At 46.8% G+C, this 22,664-nt stretch overlaps 1 protein-coding gene across 1 annotated transcript; it reads left to right on the plus strand.

Moving 5' to 3' along the window:
• The first annotated feature begins 7,645 nt into the window (after nt 1–7,645).
• Nucleotides 7,646–11,799, plus strand: LOC106601671 (WAP, Kazal, immunoglobulin, Kunitz and NTR domain-containing protein 2-like). The gene is made up of 3 exons (XM_014194021.3): nt 7,646–8,274; nt 8,859–9,175; nt 9,514–11,799. The coding sequence occupies exons 1-3, from the start codon at nt 8,056–8,058 to the stop codon at nt 10,721–10,723; spliced, it is 1,746 nt and encodes a 581-aa protein (XP_014049496.2). The 5' UTR covers nt 7,646–8,055; the 3' UTR covers nt 10,724–11,799.
• Nucleotides 11,800–22,664: the final 10,865 nt, after the last annotated feature.

The raw sequence follows: 22,664 nt of genomic DNA on the forward strand, positions 1-22,664 counted from the left end.
TCAATCTTTCCTTTTGTCTGAAATTGGTGGTTATATCAAAGGATGAGATGGTAATTCTGAATATGGCAGAGAACTGAAATGAAACCTCATCTGTTTCTGCTAAGATCCACCAGAGGGTGTAGATAAGTCAGTGTTGACATGAATCAACCATGCCAATGCAGTGGTGCAACTGTTTACTGCCTTGCTCTCCTCCCAAAGTAAATCATTTCAAATGAAACATGCTTAAATTTCATCCAAAAAGCATGATTATATGAAGCTTTAAAACTGTTTAACTAGATAGATTTGGGAGTCGGGGGGTGTTATTACAATAGGATACACAGTGTACAAAACATTAGGAACACCGTCCTAATATACTGTAGTGTTTCACCCCCTTTTGTGCTCAGGACAGCCTCAATTTGTCGGGACATGGACTCTACAAGGTGAAAAGCTTTCCACACATGCTGCTGGCCCATGTTGTCAAGTTGGCTGGATGTCCTTTGGGTGGTAGATCATTCTTGATACACACGGGAAACTGTTGTCTGTGAAAAACCCAGCAAGGTTACAGTTCTTGACACACTCAAATCGGTGCACCTGGCACCTACTACCATACCCCATTCAAAGGCACTTAAATCTTTTGTCTTGCCTGTTCACCCTCTGAATGGCACACACACAATCCATCTCTCAATTGTTTTAAGTCTTAACAATCCTTCTTTAACCTGTCTCCACCCCATTCATCTCCACTGACGGTAGTGGATTTAACAGGTGACATCAATAAGGGATCATAGCTTTCGACTGGATTCACCTGGTCAGTTTATGTCATGGAAATAGCAGGTGTTCCTAATGTTTTGTACATAGTCTAGATACCTCTGAAAACGTGATTGTGCCTGGTTTAAGATTTTATGCAGATGGTTTGAGAAGAAGACTAGTTCAGTGTGGTGTCAGACGAAGGTAGAAAACCTACAGAAGCACATACATCACTTTAGTTCACACACAATTTAGGAGTCGAAAAGTCATTCATTTGTTCAACTTTAAACAGCCTAGTCATCAACCACTCTAAATCTATTTATTTCTTCCAGCCCATTGACAGTGGCAGTTTGGTCAACAACAAAAAAATACAATTTTCTTTAATAATACATAACATCAGTAAAATAATTTTTTAGATACTGGGGTACATGACCATGCACGATGTTATGGGCCAATGCCAGCTTACGCTGCGGGACCCTTTTATCAACTGATAGCCACTGTAGTTCACTGAGCTGAGACGGACCAACATGAGCCCGATGACTAAGATTCAGAATGACCCTTGACATTTTATTTGGAGCTGTCTAACTTGTTCTTGATGAACTTGGGGGAGCTACTGTACCAGGTAGTGCATGCGTAACCAAAGTGATGCTTCACTAACGCTGCTGAAAGTTTTTTCAAGGTCCCTTTATCTAGAAACGTGGCTTTTGGTGACCTTGGTAACCAGAAACAAGCATGGGAATTGTTTTCCTTCCTACCGTGGCTCAGTGGCAGACAGACCTTATTCCTCTCTCCAGTCTCACTGGTGAAGCTCCAAGAGAATGATTGGATGTGTAGATTGATGTGTAGATTGACCTCAGGGACTTTGACACAACACAGCTGCTTCCCCTAGTACAGGTGGGAGTGGGGTCTCAAAATAACACAGCTGCTTTAGTCGGAGTAGAATCTCATAACAGAAAGCTAGAACTGAACAGCCCTAGGTGCCTAGGACAGAAATCCTACAGGTGACTAGGACAGAAATCCTACAGGTGACTAGGACAGAAATCCTACAGGTGACTAGGGCAGAAATCCTACAGGTGACTAGGGCAGAAATCCTACAGGTGACAGGATCAGAAATCCTTTAGGTGACAGGAGCAGAAATCCTTTAGGTGACAGGATCAGAAATCCTTTAGGTGACAGGATCAGAAATCCTTTAGGTGACAGGATCAGAAATCCTTTAGGTGACAGTATCAGAAATCCTTTAGGTGACAGGAGCAGAAATCCTTTAGGTGACAGGAGCAGAAATCCCTTAGGTGACAGGAAAAGAAATCCTTTAGGTGACAGGAGCAGAAATCCTTTAGGTGACAGGATCAGATGTCAGATGTCTTTACTGGCTGTTCCTGATACAGCTAGTTGTGTACAGCTTTGTTTTCAGCCGGTCCACACACTCTTGACCCTGCACACGCTGTACCCTGTCTGTATAAGTGTTGACATGTACTATAAAAGCCCATGTTCAAGAATGCAAGAATGTTATTATGTTCTCTTCCTAATTTAAAGAACACAAACAGTGAGTAAGCTATCGCCACACTGCCCCCAAATATGTGCGAAGCTGGTTGGAAAAGGAATGAAAATATTCCTCATGTGGTCAGCAGATGTTTTAAGGCCTGCTCAACTGACACAAGAGCAAGGCACTAGTTGTGTAATACCAACCGGCTGGAAAGTGACACTTAACGGAGTGATATTTGTGTGCTGACGTGCTCGTAGGTGTGTGTATGTGCGTAGGTAAGTAGGTCTCTGTATGTGTGTTTGTTTGCTACATGTCTACCCTCTGCCTGTTTGGTCAGGGCGGGCGGATATGTGTGTGCGTGTGTGTAGTTAAGTCTATGTACCTGGGTGTTTGACCTTCATACATGTTCTGTGTGTGTGTGTGTGTGTGTGTGTGTGTGTGTGTGTGTGTGTGTGTGTGTGTGTGTGTGTGTGTGTGTGTGTGTGTGTGTGTGTGTCAGAAACTTTGGATAAGTTCCCCGCAGGAACGGAGGCAAAGGGCGACGTTACTCACAGGTACCTCAAGCGATGGGTTTGGACTGTGGCCCTGCACCATGGTTTTCATGCAATTCGTGCCATTCACCGGGGGATAAAGCACAGAGCTACTTAGCTGTTGCACAAATGCACATACAACATTCTAAACCCACTGTAAAAAGAAAAGGCAGGAATGGAAAAACATTTCGGGCACATTCTAAGCCAGCTGTGTATTTCTGAGGACTGGTACATCACTGTGGGAAACAGGTGCTATACTGGTCACAGCTTCAAGGAGATAATCAGGTATTACTGCATTGCATCGCTGAACTCTTAGAAAAAAAGGTGCTATCTAGAACCTTAAAGGGTTCTTTGGCTTTACCCATAGGAGAACCCTTTGAAGAACCATTTTGGTTCCAGATAGAACCCTTTACACAGAGGGTTCTACATGGAACCCAAAAGAGTTCTACCTGGAACCAAAAAGGGTTCTCCTATGGGGACAGCCGAAGAACCCTTTTGTATAGCTTGGTCACAGGTCATTTTCTGGTTGATGGTGGATAAAAATCACATAATTAGGTGCTGATTCAAAAGTTAGTGTAGATAGTGAAGCCCTTGACCAGCCCTTGACCGAGGCAATCCTTGACCAGCCTTGACCGAGGTAGTCCTTGACCAGGTTCATTTTGATTAACAACATTTATAAGGGAGTATGAGACAGCTTAGATGCTGCCCCAGATGACCTAGAGTCAATCAGTAGCAGTAGAAGTTAGTCTGATGCCAACCTATCCTCATTTGGCCATGGCAACCCTACAGAACATTGCTATGGTACTTCATTGGTGCATAATTGTTACCCAATTCACAATCAACATTTTTTCCTTGTAAGTTGTTCCCATTCACTACAAACAATGTCCCAGGTATGTAGGCTCAAATAACAGATTGTGTCACGTCTGTGACATTTGATCTGCTATGTTTAATCAGGTCCAGATAATGATGCTGATTTCAAGAAGGAATATGTTGAGTTTTGAGCCCTGGTCTGGTCCAAGTCTGGTCTGCTGTGGTTGACTGTGCTGGTGCTACTGCTAAACACGCTTAGTTACATTGATTAGGGAGAGTGTGAGGCAGCTTAGATGTTGACCTTGCCTTATCAGATCAGCAGCAACAGCCCAGCCTCCCCTGAGCCTGTCAAGTATGTGTATGTGGGGGCGACAGGCAGAGGGGGTCCCAAACAGACCCAGCTCAACTGCCCCCGGACCAGACAACGTCTACCCTGCCAAACACCCTGTGTGGAAGTCACCCTCAGCACCCATCAGAGATGGAGTCGGGCATGAGTGGAGGAGGTTGGTGGGTGGTTCTGTTACCTTGAAATGGATAGTTTGTGGTAGTACACTGGTGAGTCTGACCAAGAGACAACTGAAACTTCCAGAGGATAGTCCCATTCCAGTTAAACTCCAATCAAACCCTGACTTAGCAGTTGGCTCTCATGCTTTTACAGGACAAAGCAATGTTCCCTCACATCCCTCATAAAGCTCTCACTGTAACATCCCCATATCCCCATCTGTCAGACTGCAACTCAAAGATGCTTGGTTGAAGAGGTTTGGTTGAACTGAACTAATTGTTCTTGATTGGATTCTAATCTATCCTTTGTCCCGTGACTCTGTATTCTATAATAACCCTATAGAGCGTTATTATGGCTCTGGCAGCCTCTGCACTGTTATGTCATTTACGGTTAACTATCTAATCTTGTCCTGGCAAATGTGTAAAATGTTCCCGTATATGAGAGGGGCAGGGTGGTGAGAAGGGAACCTAGGTAGGAACAGGTTAAGAACAGATTCAGTATCAGATGTAGGTGTTTTCTCAGAATGACAGGAGGTCACATCACACGTCACCCCATCTGGACCTTATTGGCTTGAGTTGACCAAGGCAAGAGGGACTTGTGGCTTTGTGTGGTGGTTGTGATTGTATTGCTGGTTACAAATCACACTATATCAACCTGTTAAATAACGCAATTTGGGGAATTTTGAAATATTGTCTAGTTTACTTCGCTGGTTTTCAGTGAGATATATTTCATTATGTTTATGGCTTTCAGCTTTTTTGCTTTTAGATTGATGGAGTACTGCCAGCACAAGGGAAAGACAGTATGAGAAAACACCTCACACCCCTGTTTATTTTAACAGGAAATTGAATCCTTTGTAAGAACACCAAAACACACAGGAACTTATAGAATATTTATGTGAGTGTTTTATTATCATGTCTCCATACTGTGAAATTGCGTGGGTTTGGATAAGATTAAATAAGTGATCGAAAAAACATTGTGCTTGTTTTGGACAAGGTTCAGAGAGGCTGCAAAGTCCTCACAGAAGGTCAAAAGGACTGTTTGCAGACAAGACATATAGGCTGAATGCAGGGAGGGTGTCAGAGTGCTTGGAGGGGGTTCTCTGGAAATCGTTATTCAATATGTGACATGTTTTCAAGCCTTCGTGTGTCGGCGTTGGTGGGAATGTTGGGGTCTCCACCTCCCAGGGGTGAGGGCTGAAGGGGGAGGCTGGGGGTGAGGAGGCATCAAACCCAAGATGTCTGAATGCATGTTGTGAGAAAAGGGATCACTTTGTACTGTTGCTCGGATTATGGTAGTGTATGTGCGTGTGCACTTGCGCGCGTTAGTGTGTTAGCTTGTGTTTTAGTGTGTGTGTGTGTGTGTGTGTGTGTGTGTGTGTGTGTGTGCACACGCTTTGTATATGCACATGTATGAGTGTGTTTGTGGAATATATGAATGTGTGTGCATACATGTGTGGAGTCTGTATGTGTGTGTTTATGTGTGTGAGCAGCAGGTTGCTAGTCTGCCAGTGTGCCTGGTCAGTGGGTCAGTGAGGGCTCTGACTGAAGTTAGAGCTGCAGGGGCCTGGGCCTCTTAGACACAGCAGGGGCTCCACTTGGAAGGAGACTGGATGGAGAGAGACTGATGTAGATTTACACATGCATACAGACCACTCAATCCATGTCCCATAGAATGTTGGGTTGATAGCTATGGGAAAGATCCTATTGTACCTCTCTAAGTGTGAACCTCATGGACCCTCTTTCTAACAGAACTAACCACAGGACAGGCTCATAGTAATGGCTGGAAAGGAATAAATGGAATGGTATCGAACACATCAAACATATGGTTTCCATGTGTTTGATACCATTCCATTTACTCCATTCCAGCCATTGTTATGTGCCGTCCTCCCCACAGCACGTCCTGTGGAAGTAATGTTCAGAACAGTGATAGTAGATGGACTGAGAGGTCTAGGAAAATGGAAATTAGGCAAAAAGGGAGTTGTTTTTAAGGTAGGCTGTTCCTTTGCGACACTTCCAAACATTGTGTACTCATTTTTTCATAGAGTCCTCTGTTTGTTTATAACGTGTCATGCCAATGTTCTGTCAGTGTTATACAGGTCTTATGACAGAGGATCAAAGTGTTGCTGATGTTTCCATAATCATGAGGCATATTCATCAGTGGCCGAGTAGGGAGATGTGTGAGCATTCTCCAGAGTTCAATACAAACCTTTGAACCCAGGATAAAAAAACGGTTGGGGAGTAACTGGTTACATGTAAATTACTTGTAATCTGATTTCAATTTTTTTTAACTGTAATCAATTACGTTACCAGCAAACATATTGTAATCAGATTACAGATACTTTAAACAAAAACTAGATGATTTTTTCTTGGATTACTTTAAAATTCAGAGAGGGTGTTTGTGAAAAAAAATACATTATGCCAACTATCTGTTTTCTCAATGACATTCAATTCAGCATTGAAAAAGGAGCAAGTTTAAGTTTGTTGCAGCTGAGGGAGTCTGACCACACGTCAGAGACGACTATGATGACACACCAAATGCATTTGATGGATCCTTTTTGTCTTCTTCTAATGCCTGTTAAGGGGGAAGTAATCCAAAAGTAACTGAAAGTATTCAGATTACGTTACTGAGTTTGGGTAATCCAAAAGCGAAGTTACTGATTAAAATGTTGGACAGGTAACTAGTAACTGATTACATTTAGAAAGTAACCTACCCAAGCTTGGTGACAAAATACTGTGCCTGTGAAGAATATCACTGGGTATGGTGCCATCACCAGGAGACCAATAGTGTGACCCCTTCACACTGTACATACAGTATAGTATGACCTACAATAGTCATCATAATTTGGTCAGTGCTTATATTTGTCCTATTTCACACATGTACAAGTGTGTATTATATGCGTGTGTGAATAGGAAATGTGTTTTGCATATCACAACTCTGTGAATAGGAAATGTGTTTTGCATATCGCAACTCTCCCTGAGACACCCTTGGAGAGTGGGGCAAACCATTGTCTATGGCAACCCTGGAGCATTTTAGGGTTAAGTCCCTTGTTCAAGGGCACATCCCTTGTCAGCTCTGGGATTTGAACTAGCGACCTTTCGGTTAGTGGCCCAATGCGTTAACTGCTAGACTACATGCCACCGAGTATCATATAACCTACAGTAGCAGGAGATAAGTCTCAGAGCAAAGATCTCAAAGAATTCAACCCTTTGCCTTCCCCAGACAAGTATTACGGATGTATTAAGCTCATTCCACATAGTTTTACTGGTTCATCTCTGAAGATGTAAACCCACTCCTGGGAAAGGTTGAAAACAGCACTATGCAATGGTGTTCAATAAGGCCATATTGATCCAGATAGTTAACTGTTTAGATATTATTATCTAAGTATCTAAATGTGTGTCAACATAAGAGTAAATATTGTGTTAATATAAAAATACTTATATCAGTATGAATATCATTTGTTTTCATGCTACCACAGTATGTTTTCCACATTTACAGTACTGCATAGTGGGCTACAATGAAGGTGTTCCAACTATTTACACAAAGGGGGAAAAGGTGTCGCACGCGCCTTGCGCACCAGACGCGCACAGCACAGGTATTTTGCCGGCGGTCCCTGCTCGAGCCTGCTGCTGCTGCTGTTGTGGACTTTTTAATATGTTCATCAGAACTGTAACTCGCCTGGAATTTGCTGTCGGGGTAGACTAGCCACTGTAATTCATGTAGTTAGATCTTAAGTAATAGGGTTCAAATACCACCTAATCTCTCCAGACTATTAAACATTGACCAGCGTACTGACGGAGTTCTTCACTGCAGCAACACTCCGCACTCACCACACGTCCTCCTGACCGTTTTATCACATTTTACATCAACTTAATTTCACCCTTTGGCTTTGTTATTTATGACCATTTAATATTTTTGCACTCATCGGGAAAACTTAGCTAACTTCGACGCTCCTCGGATCTTGTTTCATTTCTTCGGGATCCTTGTGAAAGTCCCGTTACGCGCTGGATATGTGGTGGATGTTGTTTCCTCGATGGATCTGGTTTCTCTTTGGACAGTGCTACGTCTTGCTCCTGATCATAGACAGCTGTGTGAGGGTGAAAGCGATGCCAATGTCCATGCCCAACAAAGTGGTGTACTCTCACGCGGGCATGTGCCCCAACGAGATGAACCCCAACCTGTGGGTGGACGCCATGAGCACCTGTATGCGCGAGTGCGAGTTGGACCGGGTGAGTTTCTGGGATCAGTTTTCCTCGCGGGCTGGAGACAAATAGGGGACACTTTATTCTGTCAAAAGTTTCTCTACATAAAGTTTCTGCAATTTAATTAATGGAATGAAAGGTGGAATGAAAGGCGCACTGTTTTTGGTCATTAAAATGCAATTGTGACCACATTGCCTCTGTTGTTTATTTCTGCATTTATCTTTGAATTAGATTGAATATCTCCGTCATTCGTGTATATGCCCACGATATTACATTTGTTGTCAACAGATTGTTCACCTAGTCAGCTCAGTAATTCGAACCAGAAACCTTTCAGTTACTGACCCAACACTCTTAACTGCTAGGCTACCTGCCACCTATGACTATTGACTCTAATAACTTTTATTACTCTGCATTATGAGATATTGAGAAGTAAGCAAGTAAAATGTGTAGCCTACAATACCAACCTCACATTGCATAGTATTGTTTCATTACATTAGAAAATGCATCACTCTCAAGTTCCTTATCATCCTATATGTTCCCTGAGTGCATAATGAAGTGAAACATGCTGATCCTAACAGAACACCTCCCATGTATCCCCTATCACCCCTAAGGACTGTGAAAACTTTGAGAAATGCTGCAACAACGTGTGTGGGAACAAGAGCTGTGTGGCGGCGCGCTACATGGACATTAAGGGCAAGAAGGGGCCAGTTGGCATGCCAAAAGGGGTCAAGTGTGACAAGTTCATGTGTACGCAGCAGGGCTCCGAGTGTGACATCTGGGAGGGCCAGCCCGTGTGTAAGTGCCGGGACCGCTGTGAAAGAGAGCCCCACTTCACATGCGCCTCAGATGGTATGACCTACTACAATAAGTGTTACATGGATGCAGAGGCCTGCTCCAAGGGCATCTCTATCTCTGTGGTCACCTGCAGGTAAACAGGAAACATCTATGTATAGACTCCCATATTAATCACATATTAATAGAAAAGTTATGAATAGACTGCGGTGTTTACTGTTTTGTTGTACTATGACTGCTTTGTTATGTTGATATCCATCTCTATGGTAACAGGAACTGAAAATTAATAGATGGGATTCTGAATTATAACTGTAGACATAATAACCCTATATTTCTGCATTTGTATGAGATGTACGTATTCCTCTGCATTTCAGTTTCTTGTACCAACCTTTGTCTATCACACACCCAGCTCAAGGCGGATTACATTACTGTGGTAACTAATCTATTCTTCTCTCTCTGACATCACCTCTGCAGGTACCACCTCACCTGGCCAAACACCAGCCCGTTGCCCATGGAGACCACCCTGCGGCCAACCACTGCCCTCCTGGAGACCACTCCCCCGGCCGACATCCATCCTCCAATGATGCTCAGCAACCCCACTCAGCAGGCTGTGTTCGTGGGCGAGACAGCCAGCTTCCTGTGCGAAGTGTCAGGTAAGCCCAGTCCGGAGGTGACCTGGGAGAAGCAGCTGGAGGGCAAGGAGAACACAGTGATGAGGCCCAATCACATGCAGGGGAACGTAGTGGTCACCAACATCGGCCAGCTGGTCATCTACAATGCCCAGCAACAGGATGCCGGCATCTACACCTGCACGGCCAAGAACCTGGGGGGGGCTGTGACCTCCCACTACCCCCTGTCGGTGATCCAGAGAGACACGGGCCGGAAGGAGGGTGAGGTAGGGAATGCCACCAACCCGTTCCCGTTCCCCGCCGAAGAGTGCCTGAAGGGGCCGGACAGTGACGACTGTGGGGAGGAGAGCATAAGCTGGTACTACGAAGCCAAGAGGAACAATTGCTTCACCTTCACCTACAGCCAGTGCAACAAGAACCGCAACCACTTTGACAGCTATGAGACATGCATGTTGTCGTGCGGGGCAGAGCTGTCGGCTCCCTGCTCCCTCCCCAGCCTGCAGGGACCCTGTAAGGCCTACGAGCCCCGCTGGGCCTACAGCAGCACCCTCAAACAGTGCCAGTCCTTCATCTGGGGCGGCTGTGGAGGCAATGAAAACAACTTTGAATCTAAAGAGGCCTGTGAGGAGATGTGTCCTTTTCTGAAGAACCATAACTGTAAGATGTGTAAACCACGGGGCAAGATGGTGACCAGCTTCTGCAAGAGCGACTTCATCATCCTGGGGCGAGTGACAGAGTTGCCTGAAGAACAGGACTCGGGCCACGCCCTGATCACCGTCGAGGAGATCCTAAAGGACGAGAAAATGGGCCTCAAGTTCTTCGGCCAGGAACCCTTGGAGGTGACCTTGATGAACATGGACTGGAACTGCCCGTGCCCCAACATCACCACGGCCAACGGGCAGCTCATCATCATGGGAGACGTCCACAACGGCATGGCCGTGCTGCAGCCCGACAGCTTCGTGGGGAGCTCCACCGCACGCAGGGTCAGGAAGCTCCGAGAGGTCATTCACAAGAAGACCTGTGACATTCTCAAAGAGTTCCCAACGAACCAGTAGTTACTCTCTGAGAGATCCCCACTATACTGTACAAGAGCTGTCTATATCAAGAAGAGCAAACTGGTTGTAGCATCCAGTAGTAGCTATTGTCTGAGATTTCCCCACTATCCAGTAGGGAAAATATCTAGAAGAGTAGACTGGGACCTTTTAAATGTTTCTTACCATTCAGTAGCCGGATGATGGCTTTTGTTGATTATTGCTTTCTCCTTCTCCTGAAGGTGGGGACTGAACCAAAACCTTAACACTGATCCGACAAGCTGTTTCCCTACCCATGACTTTCTCTTTAGTTTCCACAGAAGTCACATTTTGTATGTATTTTGTCATATTTTCCACTGGCTATCTCCTTCACTCTGATGTTCCCCATATACAGTGGATATCTAGAAGATCCATGATTTCCTCAGATGACGGCTGCTGTTAGCTGATTCCAGATTCTCTCTCTCTCTCCTTTACTCTGAAGTTTGGACATTAAGTGTTGGGGCTCCTCTGTACTATGGAAATGGCTGGAGGTATATTTAAAACAACAACAGATTTATACTTTGTGTGGATTCACTTTCTGAAAGGAGAGTTAATTCTCCGTATATAGTACTGTAGTGGTGACTTATATCAAGCGCTTACCTTGGAAATATTTTAGTTAAACTAAAATGTCTCTTTGAATAATATTTTAAATTCAAATATATTATCTTGGCATGAATGTACTAATGCCTGTCAGATAGCTAAACTCTGTGCCTTGGTTAATATGAATGTTATATTATGTTGACTTAAAGTATCTATGGTATCCTGAAAGAGACGTTTTGTAATATATATTCTGAGTGCTTGAGCTCACGATAATGTAATGTAAAGCTTGTGGAATCAAACAACTCCTTTGATTTCACTAGAAACCACTTTGTAGTTCATGATTGATTATACAGTATATGAACTTCTGTTCTTAACATCATATTTATTTTTGATCCTCTCCTTTTAGAGATACATCCAATTCAATAATGGACAGACTTATTTTATGTTATTTTGTAAATCCAAATGATAAAGATGTTCATAACACAATGGTAAAGAAATAAAAATGACACTTTGAAAGAATGTCCACTTCTTATCTCTGTGTTGAGCTATGCGTCTATACCTGTAAAATGACTGACAGCAGGTGGTCTGTCTGTCTGTCTGTCTGTCTGTCTGTCTGTCTGTCTGTCTGTCTGTCTGTCTGTCTGTCTGTCTGTCTGTCTGTCTGTCTGTATGTATGTATCTATGTATGTATTTGTATGTTCACATGCAAGAATAATTGTGCATGTGTGCGTGTCATTTTCTAGTTTATACCAGCCCACTATCTTCCTCCACCACCTTTCCTCATCCCCCCTTCACATGGAGGGCCAAGTTTGGCATTAAATCTGGAGCAGGTCACATTCCAGCCCAGCTGTGAAGGGCTGCTGAGCCCAGGGGGACGGAGAAGAGAGCAGCCTGGCCGGCCCTGTGTTGTGTCTGGGTCTGGCTGGGCCCTCCATCCTCCACCCATCACCCACTGGTCCTCAGATCTTTCATGTGTGAGGGGCTGACGGAAGGGGGGAGGTGAGGGGGAGGAAAGGATGTAGGCCATCTCTCTCTCACCCTCGGCTGGACACATCTGTGTAAAGGGGCTATGCGGAGGGGGGAGAGGGGGAAGTGAGGGGTTAGATGAAGGGGCGGTGACGGGAAAGCAAAGTGGAGTTGGGATGGAGTGATGCATGCTCTCTCTCTTTCTCTCTCCATCAGATGGGCACCCTGCAGTCTGTCTCTCTCTCATCTCAGCGCTCTCTCTCCAGCCACGCTCTGACCCGATGCGGGGGGAGGTGGTAGGCCCACAGACTGGGCTGTGTTTAAGGCAGAATTTGAACTTTTGACTTGGCTGGCTGGGCTGAAGCCAGGGCTGGAGGCTGGGGGTTGGGACTGGGGTAAAGGGAAAGGGCTAGAGCTAGGATGTAGTGCTGGAGATGGGGCTTAAGTTGGGGTAAAAGGCTGAAGCTGGGGCTGGTCCCTGGGCTAGGGTATAAAGCTAGTAGTCTGGGGTTAGGGGCTGGAGCTGGGGTTGTGGCTGGGGTAGGTAGTGATCTGGGGTTAGGGGCTGGAGTTGGGGTTACGGCTGGGGGCTGGAGTTGGGGTTTCGGCTGGGGTCTGGAGTTGGGGTTAGGGCTGGGGTCTGGAGTTGGGGTTAGGGCTGGAGTTGGGCTTACGGCTGGGGGCTGGAGTTGGGGTTAGGGCTGGGGTCTGGAGCTGGGGTTAGGGCTGGGGGCTGGAGTTGGGGTTACGGCTGGGGGCTGGAGTTGGGGTTACGGCTGGGGGCTGGAGTTGGGGTTAGGGCTGGGGGCTGGAGTTGGGGTTATGGCTGGTGGCTGGGGGCTGGAGTTGGGGTTACGGCTGGGGGCTGGAGTTGGGGTTACGGCTGGGGGCTGGGGTCTAGAGTTGGGGTTACGGCTGGGGTCTGGAGTTGGGGTTACGGCTGGGGTCTGGAGTTGGGGTTACGGCTGGGGGCTGGAGTTTGGGTTACGGCTGGGGGCTGGAGTTGGGGTTACGGCTGGGGGCTGGAGTTGGGGTTACGGCTGGGGGCTGGAGTTGGGGTTACGGCTGGGGGCTGGAGTTGGGGTTACGGCTGGGGGCTGGAGTTGGGGTTACGGCTGGGGTCTGGAGTTGGGGTTACGGCTGGGGGCTGGAGTTGGGGTTAGCGTTGGGACTGGGGTAGGTAGGTAGTAGTCGTATTGGGGCTTGGCCTTGATCCGGGGCTGACACTGTGACTGGGACTCGATCAGAAAGAGGGACAGGGAAATAAAGGATAAAGAGTCAACAAGGTTTTCCCAGGGTGGGCCCCTCACCCGTCTGCCCCCTCGGGCCCACACACAGCACAGGGCCGACCTCTGACCCCCTAAGCTGCAAATGAAAAAGAGGCCAGGAGGAAAAGACCACTTTCATTAAGGGCTGTTGACAAGTGTTACGTACGGAACTAGTCAGGACCTAGACATAGATGTCAGGCTCAAGTTCACCTTGAACCCACAGACCAAACAGACCATAATAACACAAGCTCTGCTTAGAAGCACACACATCTCTTGGTAGCCATGGAAACAAAATCATGGCAACTTTAAAAACACATTTCTGGCAATAGATTATTTTCAAGATGGATGCATTCAAACTAGTCTAGTCTTATATGCTCTGATGAGAACATCTCTGCTTTCAGCCTGGATATGGTTTACACATTATTTGACGCATTCCTTAATATAAAGATCATATTTATTGTGTTTGGGTATAGGCTACAGTTTAAAAAACATAAACACTGGAATGCAGTTTTCTTCTCTCCTTTATTCTAGGTAGAAACACTGACCTCTGTTGATGACTTAGAGGAGTTACATGTCAGGGCCACAAGACACAACTGCTACAGGTGTTACAATGTGGTTCGCTCATCTGTTACCAATCACATCCAACCTGGATCAGCTGATGGTTCTTAAACTGACTGTTTCTGAAAAAGTACATAATGAGTGTAGGAATATTTACATCCCATGGATTTCGACCATGACTCATGTTATCAAAGGATATTCAAATTGATCCTTCAGTCATAATTGCTCAGCCAGAAGAAATAGTGAGGTATCATGCAATGATGTCATAGCAATGATATGAAGCAATGGATCTCTGAAATCTTGGCAACATCATAATAATGACGATGATAGTAGAAAACCTGCTCTGGATCCCCCTAGCAGACTCCAGCATAATGTAGATAGTAGAAAACCTGCTCTAGATCCCCCTAGCAGACTCCAGCCTAATGTAGATAGCTAGATCCCCCTAGCAGACTCCAGCCTAATGTAGATAGCTAGATCCCCCTAGCAGACTCCAGCCTAATGTAGATAGTAGAAAACCTGCTCTAGATCCCCCTAGCAGACTCCAGCATAATGTAGATAGCAGAAAACCTGCTCTGGATCCCCCTAGCAGGCTCCAGCCTAATGTAGATAGCTAGATCCCCCTAGCAGACTCCAGCATAATGTAGATCGCTAGATCCCCCTAGCAGACTCCAGCCTAATGTAGATAGCAGAACACCTGCTCTAGATCCCCCTAGCATGCTCCAGCCTAATGTAGGTAGCTAGATCACCCTAGCAGACTCCAGCATAATGTAGATAGTAGAAAACCTGCTCTAGATCCCCCTAGCAGACTCCAGCCTAATGTAGATGGTAGAAAACCTGCTCTAGATCCCCCTAGCAGACTCCAGCCTAATGTAGATAGCAGAAAACCTGCTCTGGATCCCCCCAGCAGACTCCAGCCTAATGTAGATAGCAGAAAACCTGCTCTAGATCCCCCTAACAGGTTCCAGCCTAATGTAGATAGCTAGATCGCCCTAGCAGACTCCAGCCTAATGTAGATAGTAGAAAACCTGCTCTAGATCCCCCTAGCAGACTCCAGCCTAATGTAGATAGCAGAAAACCTGCTCTGGATCCCCCTAGCAGACTCCAGCCTAATGTAGATAGCAGAAAACCTGCTCTAGATCCCCCTAGCAGGCTCCAGCCTAATGTAGATAGCTAGATCCCCCTAGCAGACTTCAGCCTAATGTAGATAGCTAGATCCCCCTAGCAGACTCCAGCATAATGTAGATAGCTAGATCCCCCTAGCAGACTCCAGCCTAATGTAGATAGCAGAAAACCTGCTCTGGATCCCCCTAGCAGGCTCCAGCCTAATGTAGATAGCTAAATCCCCCTAGCACACTCCAGCCTAATGTAGATAGTAGAAAACCTGCTCTAGATCCCCCTAGCAGACTCCAGCCTAATGTAGATCGCTAGATCCCCCTAGCAGACTCCAGCATAATGTAGATAGCTAGATCCCCCATGCAGACTCCAGCATAATATAGATAGCTAGATCCCCCTAGCAGACTCCAGCCTAATGTAGATAGTAGAAAACCTGCTCTAGATCCCCCTAGCAGACTCCAGCCTAATGTAGATAGCAGAAAACCTGCTCTAGATCCCTCTAGCAGACTCCAGACTAATGTAGATAGCAGAAAACCTGCTCTAGATCCCCCTAGCAGGCTCCAGCCTAATGAAGATAGCTAGATCCCCCTAGCAGACTCCAGCCTAATGTAGATAGCAGAAAACCTGCTATGGATCCCCCTAGCAGGCTCCAGCCTAATGTAGATAGTAGAAAACCTGCTCTGGATCCCCCTAGCAGACTCCAGCCTAATGTAGATAGTAGAAAACCTGCTCTGGATCCCCCTAGCAGACTCCAGCCTAATGTAGATAGTAGAAAACCTGCTCTGGATCCCCCTAGCAGGCTCCAGCCTAATGTAGATAGCTAGATCCCCCTAGCAGACTCCAGCCTAATGTAGATAGTAGAAAACCTGCTCTAGATCCCCCTAGCAGACTCCAGCCTAATGTAGATAGCAGAAAACCTGCTCTGGATCCCCCTAGCAGACTCCAGCCTAATGTAGATAGCAGAAAACCTGCTCTAGATCCCCCTAGCAGGCTCCAGCCTATTGTAGATAGCTAGATCCCCCTAGCAGACTTCAGCCTAATGTACATAGCTAGATCCCCCTAGCAGACTCCAACATAATGTAGATAGCTAGATCCCCCTAGCAGACTCCAGCCTAATGTAGATAGTAGAAAACCTGCTCTGGATCCCCCTAGCAGGCTCCAGCCTAATGTAGATAGCAGAAAACCTGCTCTGGATCCCCCTAGCAGGCTCCAGCCTAATGTAGATAGCTAAATCCCCCTAGCACACTCCAGCCTAATGGAGATAGTAGAAAACCTGCTCTAGATCCCCCTAGCAGACTCCAGCCTAATGTAGATCGCTAGATCCCCCTAGCAGACTCCATCATAATGTAGATTGCTAGATCCCCCTAGCAGACTCCAGCATAATATAGATAGCTAAATCCCCCTAGCAGACTCCAGCCTAATGTAGATAGTAGAAAACCTGCTCTAGATCCCCCTAGCAGACTCCAGCCTAATGTAGATAGCAGAAAACCTGCTCTAGATCCCTCTAGCAGACTCCAGCCTAATGTAGATAGCAGAAAACCTGCTCTAGATCCCCCTAGCAGGCTCCAGCCTAATGAAGATAGCTAGATCCCCCTAGCAGACTCCAGCCTAATGTAGATAGCAGAAAACCTGCTATGGACCCCCCTAGCAGGCTCCAGCCTAATGTAGATAGTAGAAAACCTGCTCTGGATCCCCCCCAGCAGACTTCAGCCTAATGTAGATAGCTAGATCCCCCTAGTAGACTCCAGCCTAATGTAGATAGTAGAAAACCTGCTCTAGATCCACCTAGCAGACTCCAGACTAATGTAGATAGCTAGATCCCCCTAGCAGACTCCAGCATAATGTAGATAGCTAGATCCCCCTAGCAGACTCCAGCATAATATAGATAGCTAGATCCCCCTAGCAGGCTCCAGCCTAATGAAGATAGCTAGATCCCCCTAGCAGACTCCAGCCTAATGTAGATAGCAGAAAACCTGCTATGGACCCCCCTAGCAGGCTCCAGCCTAATGTAGATAGTAGAAAACCTGCTCTGGATCCCCCCCAGCAGACTTCAGCCTAATGTAGATAGCTAGATCCCCCTAGTAGACTCCAGCCTAATGTAGATAGTAGAAAACCTGCTCTAGATCCACCTAGCAGACTCCAGACTAATGTAGATAGCTAGATCCCCCTAGCAGACTCCAGCATAATGTAGATAGCTAGATCCCCCTAGCAGACTCCAGCCTAATGTAGATAGTAGAAAACCTGCTCTAGATCCCCCTAGCAGACTCCAGCCTAATGTAGATAGCAGAAAACCTGCTCTGGATCCCCCTAGCAGACTCCAGCCTAATGTAGATAGCAGAAAACCTGCTCTAGATCCCCCTAGCAGGCTCCAGCCTAATGTAGATAGCTAGATCCCCCTAGCAGACTCCAGCCTAATGTAGATAGCTAGATCCCCCTAGCAGACTCCAGCCTAATGTAGATAGCAGAAAACCTGCTCTGGATCCCCCTAGCAGACTCCAGCCTAATGTAGATAGCAGAAAACCTGCTATGGACCCCCCTAGCAGGCTCCAGCCTAATGTAGATAGTAGAAAACCTGCTCTGGATCCCCCCCAGCAGACTTCAGCCTAATGTAGATAGCTAGATCCCCCTAGTAGACTCCAGCCTAATGTAGATAGTAGAAAACCTGCTCTAGATCCACCTAGCAGACTCCAGACTAATGTAGATAGCTAGATCCCCCTAGCAGACTCCAGCATAATGTAGATAGCTAGATCCCCCTAGCAGACTCCAGCATAATATAGATAGCTAGATCCCCCAAGCAGACTCCAGCCTAATGTAGATAGCTAGATCCCCCTAGCAGACTCCAGCCTAATGTAGATAGTAGAAAACCTGCTCTAGATCCCCCTAGCAGACTCCAGCCTAATGTAGATAGCAGAAAACCTGCTCTGGATCCCCCTAGCAGACTCCAGCCTAATGTAGATAGCAGAAAACCTGCTCTAGATCCCCCTAGCAGGCTCCAGCCTAATGTAGATAGCTAGATCCCCCTAGCAGACTCCAGCCTAATGTAGATAGCTAGATCCCCCTAGCAGACTCCAGCCTAATGTAGATAGCAGAAAACCTGCTCTGGATCCCCCTAGCAAGCTCCAGCCTAATGTAGATAGCAGAAAACCTGCTCTAGATCCCCCTAGCACACTCCAGCCTAATGTAGATAGTAGAAAACCTGCTCTGGATCCCCCTAGCAGGCTCCAGCCTAATGTAGATAGCTAAATCCCCCTAGCACACTCCAGCCTAATGTAGATAGTAGAAAACCTGCTCTGGATCCCCCTAGCAGGCTCCAGCCTAATGTAGATAGCTAAATCCCCCTAGCACACTCCAGCCTAATGTAGATAGTAGAAAACCTGCTCTGGATCCCCCTAGCAGGCTCCAGCCTAATGTAGATAGCTAGATCCCCCTAGCAGACTCCAGCCTAATGTAGATTGTAGAAAACCTGCTCTAGATCCCCCAGCAGACTCCAGCCTAATGTAGATAGCTAGATCCCCCTAGCAGACTCCAGCCTAATGTAGATAGCAGAAAACCTGCTATGGATCCCCCTAGCATGCTCCAGCCATATGTAGATAGCTATATCCCCCTAGCAGACTCCAGCCTAATGTAGATAGTAGAAAACCTGCTCTAGATCCCCCTAGCAGACTCCAGCCTAATATAGATAGCAGAAAACCTGCTCTAGATCCCCCTAGCAGGCTCCAGCCTAATGTAGATAGCTAGATCCCCCTAGCAGACTCCAGCCTAATGTAGATAGCTAGATCCCCCTAGCAGACTCCAGCATAATGTAGATAGTAGAAAACCTGCTCTGGATCCCCCTAGTAGACTCCAGCATAATGTAGATAGCTAGATCCCCCTAGCAGACTCCAGCCTAATGTAGATAGCTAGATCCCCCTAGCAGACTTCAGCCGAATGTAGATAGCTAGATCCCCCTAGCAGACTCCAGCATAATGTAGATAGCTAGATCCCCCTAGCAGACTCCAGCCTAATGTAGATAGTAGAAAACCTGCTCTGGATCCCCCTAGCAGGCTCCAGCCTAATGTAGATAGCAGAAAACCTGCTCTGGATCCCCCTAGCAGGCTCCAGCCTAATGTAGATAGCTAAATCCCCCTAGCACACTCCAGCCTAATGTAGATAGTAGAAAACCTGCTCTAGATCCCCCTAGCAGACTCCAGCCTAATGTAGATAGCTAGATCCCCCTAGCAGACTCCAGCCTAATGTAGATAGTAGAAAACCTGCTCTAGATCCCCCTAGCAGACTCCAGCCTAATGTAGATAGCAGAAAACGTGCTCTGGATCCCCCTAGCAGACTCCAGCCTAATGTAGATAGCAGAAAACCTGCTCTGGATCCCCCTAGCAGACTCCAGCATAATGTAGATAGCTAGATCCCCCTAGCAGACTCCAGCATAATATAGATAGCTAGATCCCCCTAGCAGACTCCAGCCTAATGTAGATAGCAGAAAACCTGCTCTAGATCCCCCTAGCAGGCTCCAGCCTAATGTAGATAGCTAGATCCCCCTAGCAGACTCCAGACTAATGTAGATAGCTAGATCCCCCCCCAGCAGACTTCAGCCTAATGTAGATAGCTAGATCCCCCTAGCAGACTCCAGCCTAATGTAGATAGTAGAAAACCTGCTCTAGATCCCCCTAGCAGACTCCAGACTAATGTAGATAGCTAGATCCCCCTAGCAGACTCCAGCATAATGTAGATAGCTAGATCCCCCTAGCAGACTCCAGCATAATATAGATAGCTAGGTCCCCCTAGCAGACTCCAGCCTAATGTAGATAGCTAGATCCCCCTAGCAGACTCCAGCCTAATGTAGATAGTAGAAAACCTGCTCTAGATCCCCCTAGCAGACTCCAGCCTAATGTAGATCGCAGAAAACGTGCTCTGGATCCCCCTAGCAGACTCCAGCCTAATGTAGATAGCAGAAAACCTGCTCTAGATCTCCCTAGCAGGCTCCAGCCTAATGTAGATAGCTAGATCCCCCTAGCAGACTCCAGCCTAATGTAGATAGCAGAAAACCTGCTATGGACCCCCCTAGCAGGCTCCAGCCTAATGTAGATAGTAGAAAACCTGCTCTGGATCCCCCCCAGCAGACTTCAGCCTAATGTAGATAGCTAGATCCCCCTAGTAGACTCCAGCCTAATGTAGATAGTAGAAAACCTGCTCTAGATCCACCTAGCAGACTCCAGACTAATGTAGATAGCTAGATCCCCCTAGCAGACTCCAGCATAATGTAGATAGCTAGATCCCCCTAGCAGACTCCAGCATAATATAGATAGCTAGATCCCCCAAGCAGACTCCAGCCTAATGTAGATAGCTAGATCCCCCTAGCAGACTCCAGCCTAATGTAGATAGTAGAAAACCTGCTCTAGATCCACCTAGCAGACTCCAGCCTAATGTAGATAGCAGAAAACCTGCTCTAGATCCCCCTAGCAGGCTCCAGCCTAATGTAGATAGCTAGATCCCCCTAGCAGACTCCAGCCTAATGTAGATAGCTAGATCCCCCTAGCAGACTCCAGCCTAATGTAGATAGCAGAAAACCTGCTCTGGATCCCCCTAGCAAGCTCCAGCCTAATGTAGATAGCAGAAAACCTGCTCTAGATCCCCCTAGCACACTCCAGCCTAATGTAGATAGTAGAAAACCTGCTCTGGATCCCCCTAGCAGGCTCCAGCCTAATGTAGATAGCTAAATCCCCCTAGCACACTCCAGCCTAATTTAGATAGTAGAAAACCTGCTCTGGATCCCCCTAGCAGGCTCCAGCCTAATGTAGATAGCTAGATCCCCCTAGCAGACTCCAGCCTAATGTAGATAGTAGAAAACCTGCTCTAGATCCCCCAGCAGACTCCAGCCTAATGTAGATAGCTAGATCCCCCTAGCAGACTCCAGCCTAATGTAGATAGCAGAAAACCTGCTATGGATCCCCCTAGCATGCTCCAGCCATATGTAGATAGCTATATCCCCCTAGCAGACTCCAGCCTAATGTAGATAGTAGAAAACCTGCTCTAGATCCCCCTAGCAGACTCCAGCCTAATATAGATAGCAGAAAACCTGCTCTAGATCCCCCTAGCAGGCTCCAGCCTAATGTAGATAGCTAGATCCCCCTAGCAGACTCCAGCCTAATGTAGATAGCTAGATCCCCCTAGCAGACTCCAGCATAATGTAGATAGTAGAAAACCTGCTCTGGATCCCCCTAGTAGACTCCAGCATAATGTAGATAGCTAGATCCCCCTAGCAGACTCCAGCCTAATGTAGATAGCTAGATCCCCCTAGCAGACTTCAGCCGAATGTAGATAGCTAGATCCCCCTAGCAGACTCCAGCATAATGTAGATAGCTAGATCCCCCTAGCAGGCTCCAGCCTAATGTAGATAGCAGAAAACCTGCTCTGGATCCCCCTAGCAGGCTCCAGCCTAATGTAGATAGCTAAATCCCCCTAGCACACTCCAGCCTAATGTAGATAGTAGAAAACCTGCTCTAGATCCCCCTAGCAGACTCCAGCCTAATGTAGATAGCTAGATCCCCCTAGCAGACTCCAGCCTAATGTAGATAGTAGAAAACCTGCTCTAGATCCCCCTAGCAGACTCCAGCCTAATGTAGATAGCAGAAAACGTGCTCTGGATCCCCCTAGCAGACTCCAGCCTAATGTAGATAGCAGAAAACCTGCTCTGGATCCCCCTAGCAGACTCCAGCATAATGTAGATAGCTAGATCCCCCTAGCAGACTCCAGCATAATATAGATAGCTAGATCCCCCTAGCAGACTCCAGCCTAATGTAGATAGCAGAAAACCTGCTCTAGATCCCCCTAGCAGGCTCCAGCCTAATGTAGATAGCTAGATCCCCCTAGCAGACTCCAGCCTAATGTAGATAGCTAGATCCCCCCCCAGCAGACTTCAGCCTAATGTAGATAGCTAGATCCCCCTAGCAGACTCCAGCCTAATGTAGATAGTAGAAAACCTGCTCTAGATCCCCCTAGCAGACTCCAGACTAATGTAGATAGCTAGATCCCCCTAGCAGACTCCAGCATAATGTAGATAGCTAGATCCCCCTAGCAGACTCCAGCATAATATAGATAGCTAGGTCCCCCTAGCAGACTCCAGCCTAATGTAGATAGCTAGATCCCCCTAGCAGACTCCAGCCTAATGTAGATAGTAGAAAACCTGCTCTAGATCCCCCTAGCAGACTCCAGCCTAATGTAGATCGCAGAAAACGTGCTCTGGATCCCCCTAGCAGGCTCCAGCCTAATGTATATAGCTAGATCCCCATAGCAGACTCCAGCCTAATGTAGATAGCAGAAAACCTGCTCTAGATCCCCCTAGCAGGCTCCAGCCTAATGAAGATAGCTAGATCCCCCTAGCAGACTCCAGCCTAATGTAGATAGCAGAAAACCTGCTATGGACCCCCCTAGCAGGCTCCAGCCTAATGTAGATAGTAGAAAACCTGCTCTGGATCCCCCCCAGCAGA

Source organism: Salmo salar, chromosome 03, assembly GCF_965601325.2.
Source record: "Salmo salar chromosome 03, fSalSal1, whole genome shotgun sequence".
Classification (NCBI taxonomy): Eukaryota; Metazoa; Chordata; class Actinopteri; order Salmoniformes; family Salmonidae; genus Salmo; species Salmo salar.

Coding starts and splice junctions, on each gene's coding strand:
- LOC106601671 (XM_014194021.3), top strand. CDS start 8,056: ATGTGGTGGATGTTGTTTCCTCGATGGATCTGGTTTCTCTTTGGACAG. Junction 8,275..8,858: donor GCGAGTGCGAGTTGGACCGG/GTGAGTTTCTGG, acceptor ATCACCCCTAAG/GACTGTGAAAACTTTGAGAA. Junction 9,176..9,513: donor ATCTCTGTGGTCACCTGCAG/GTAAACAGGAAA, acceptor TCACCTCTGCAG/GTACCACCTCACCTGGCCAA.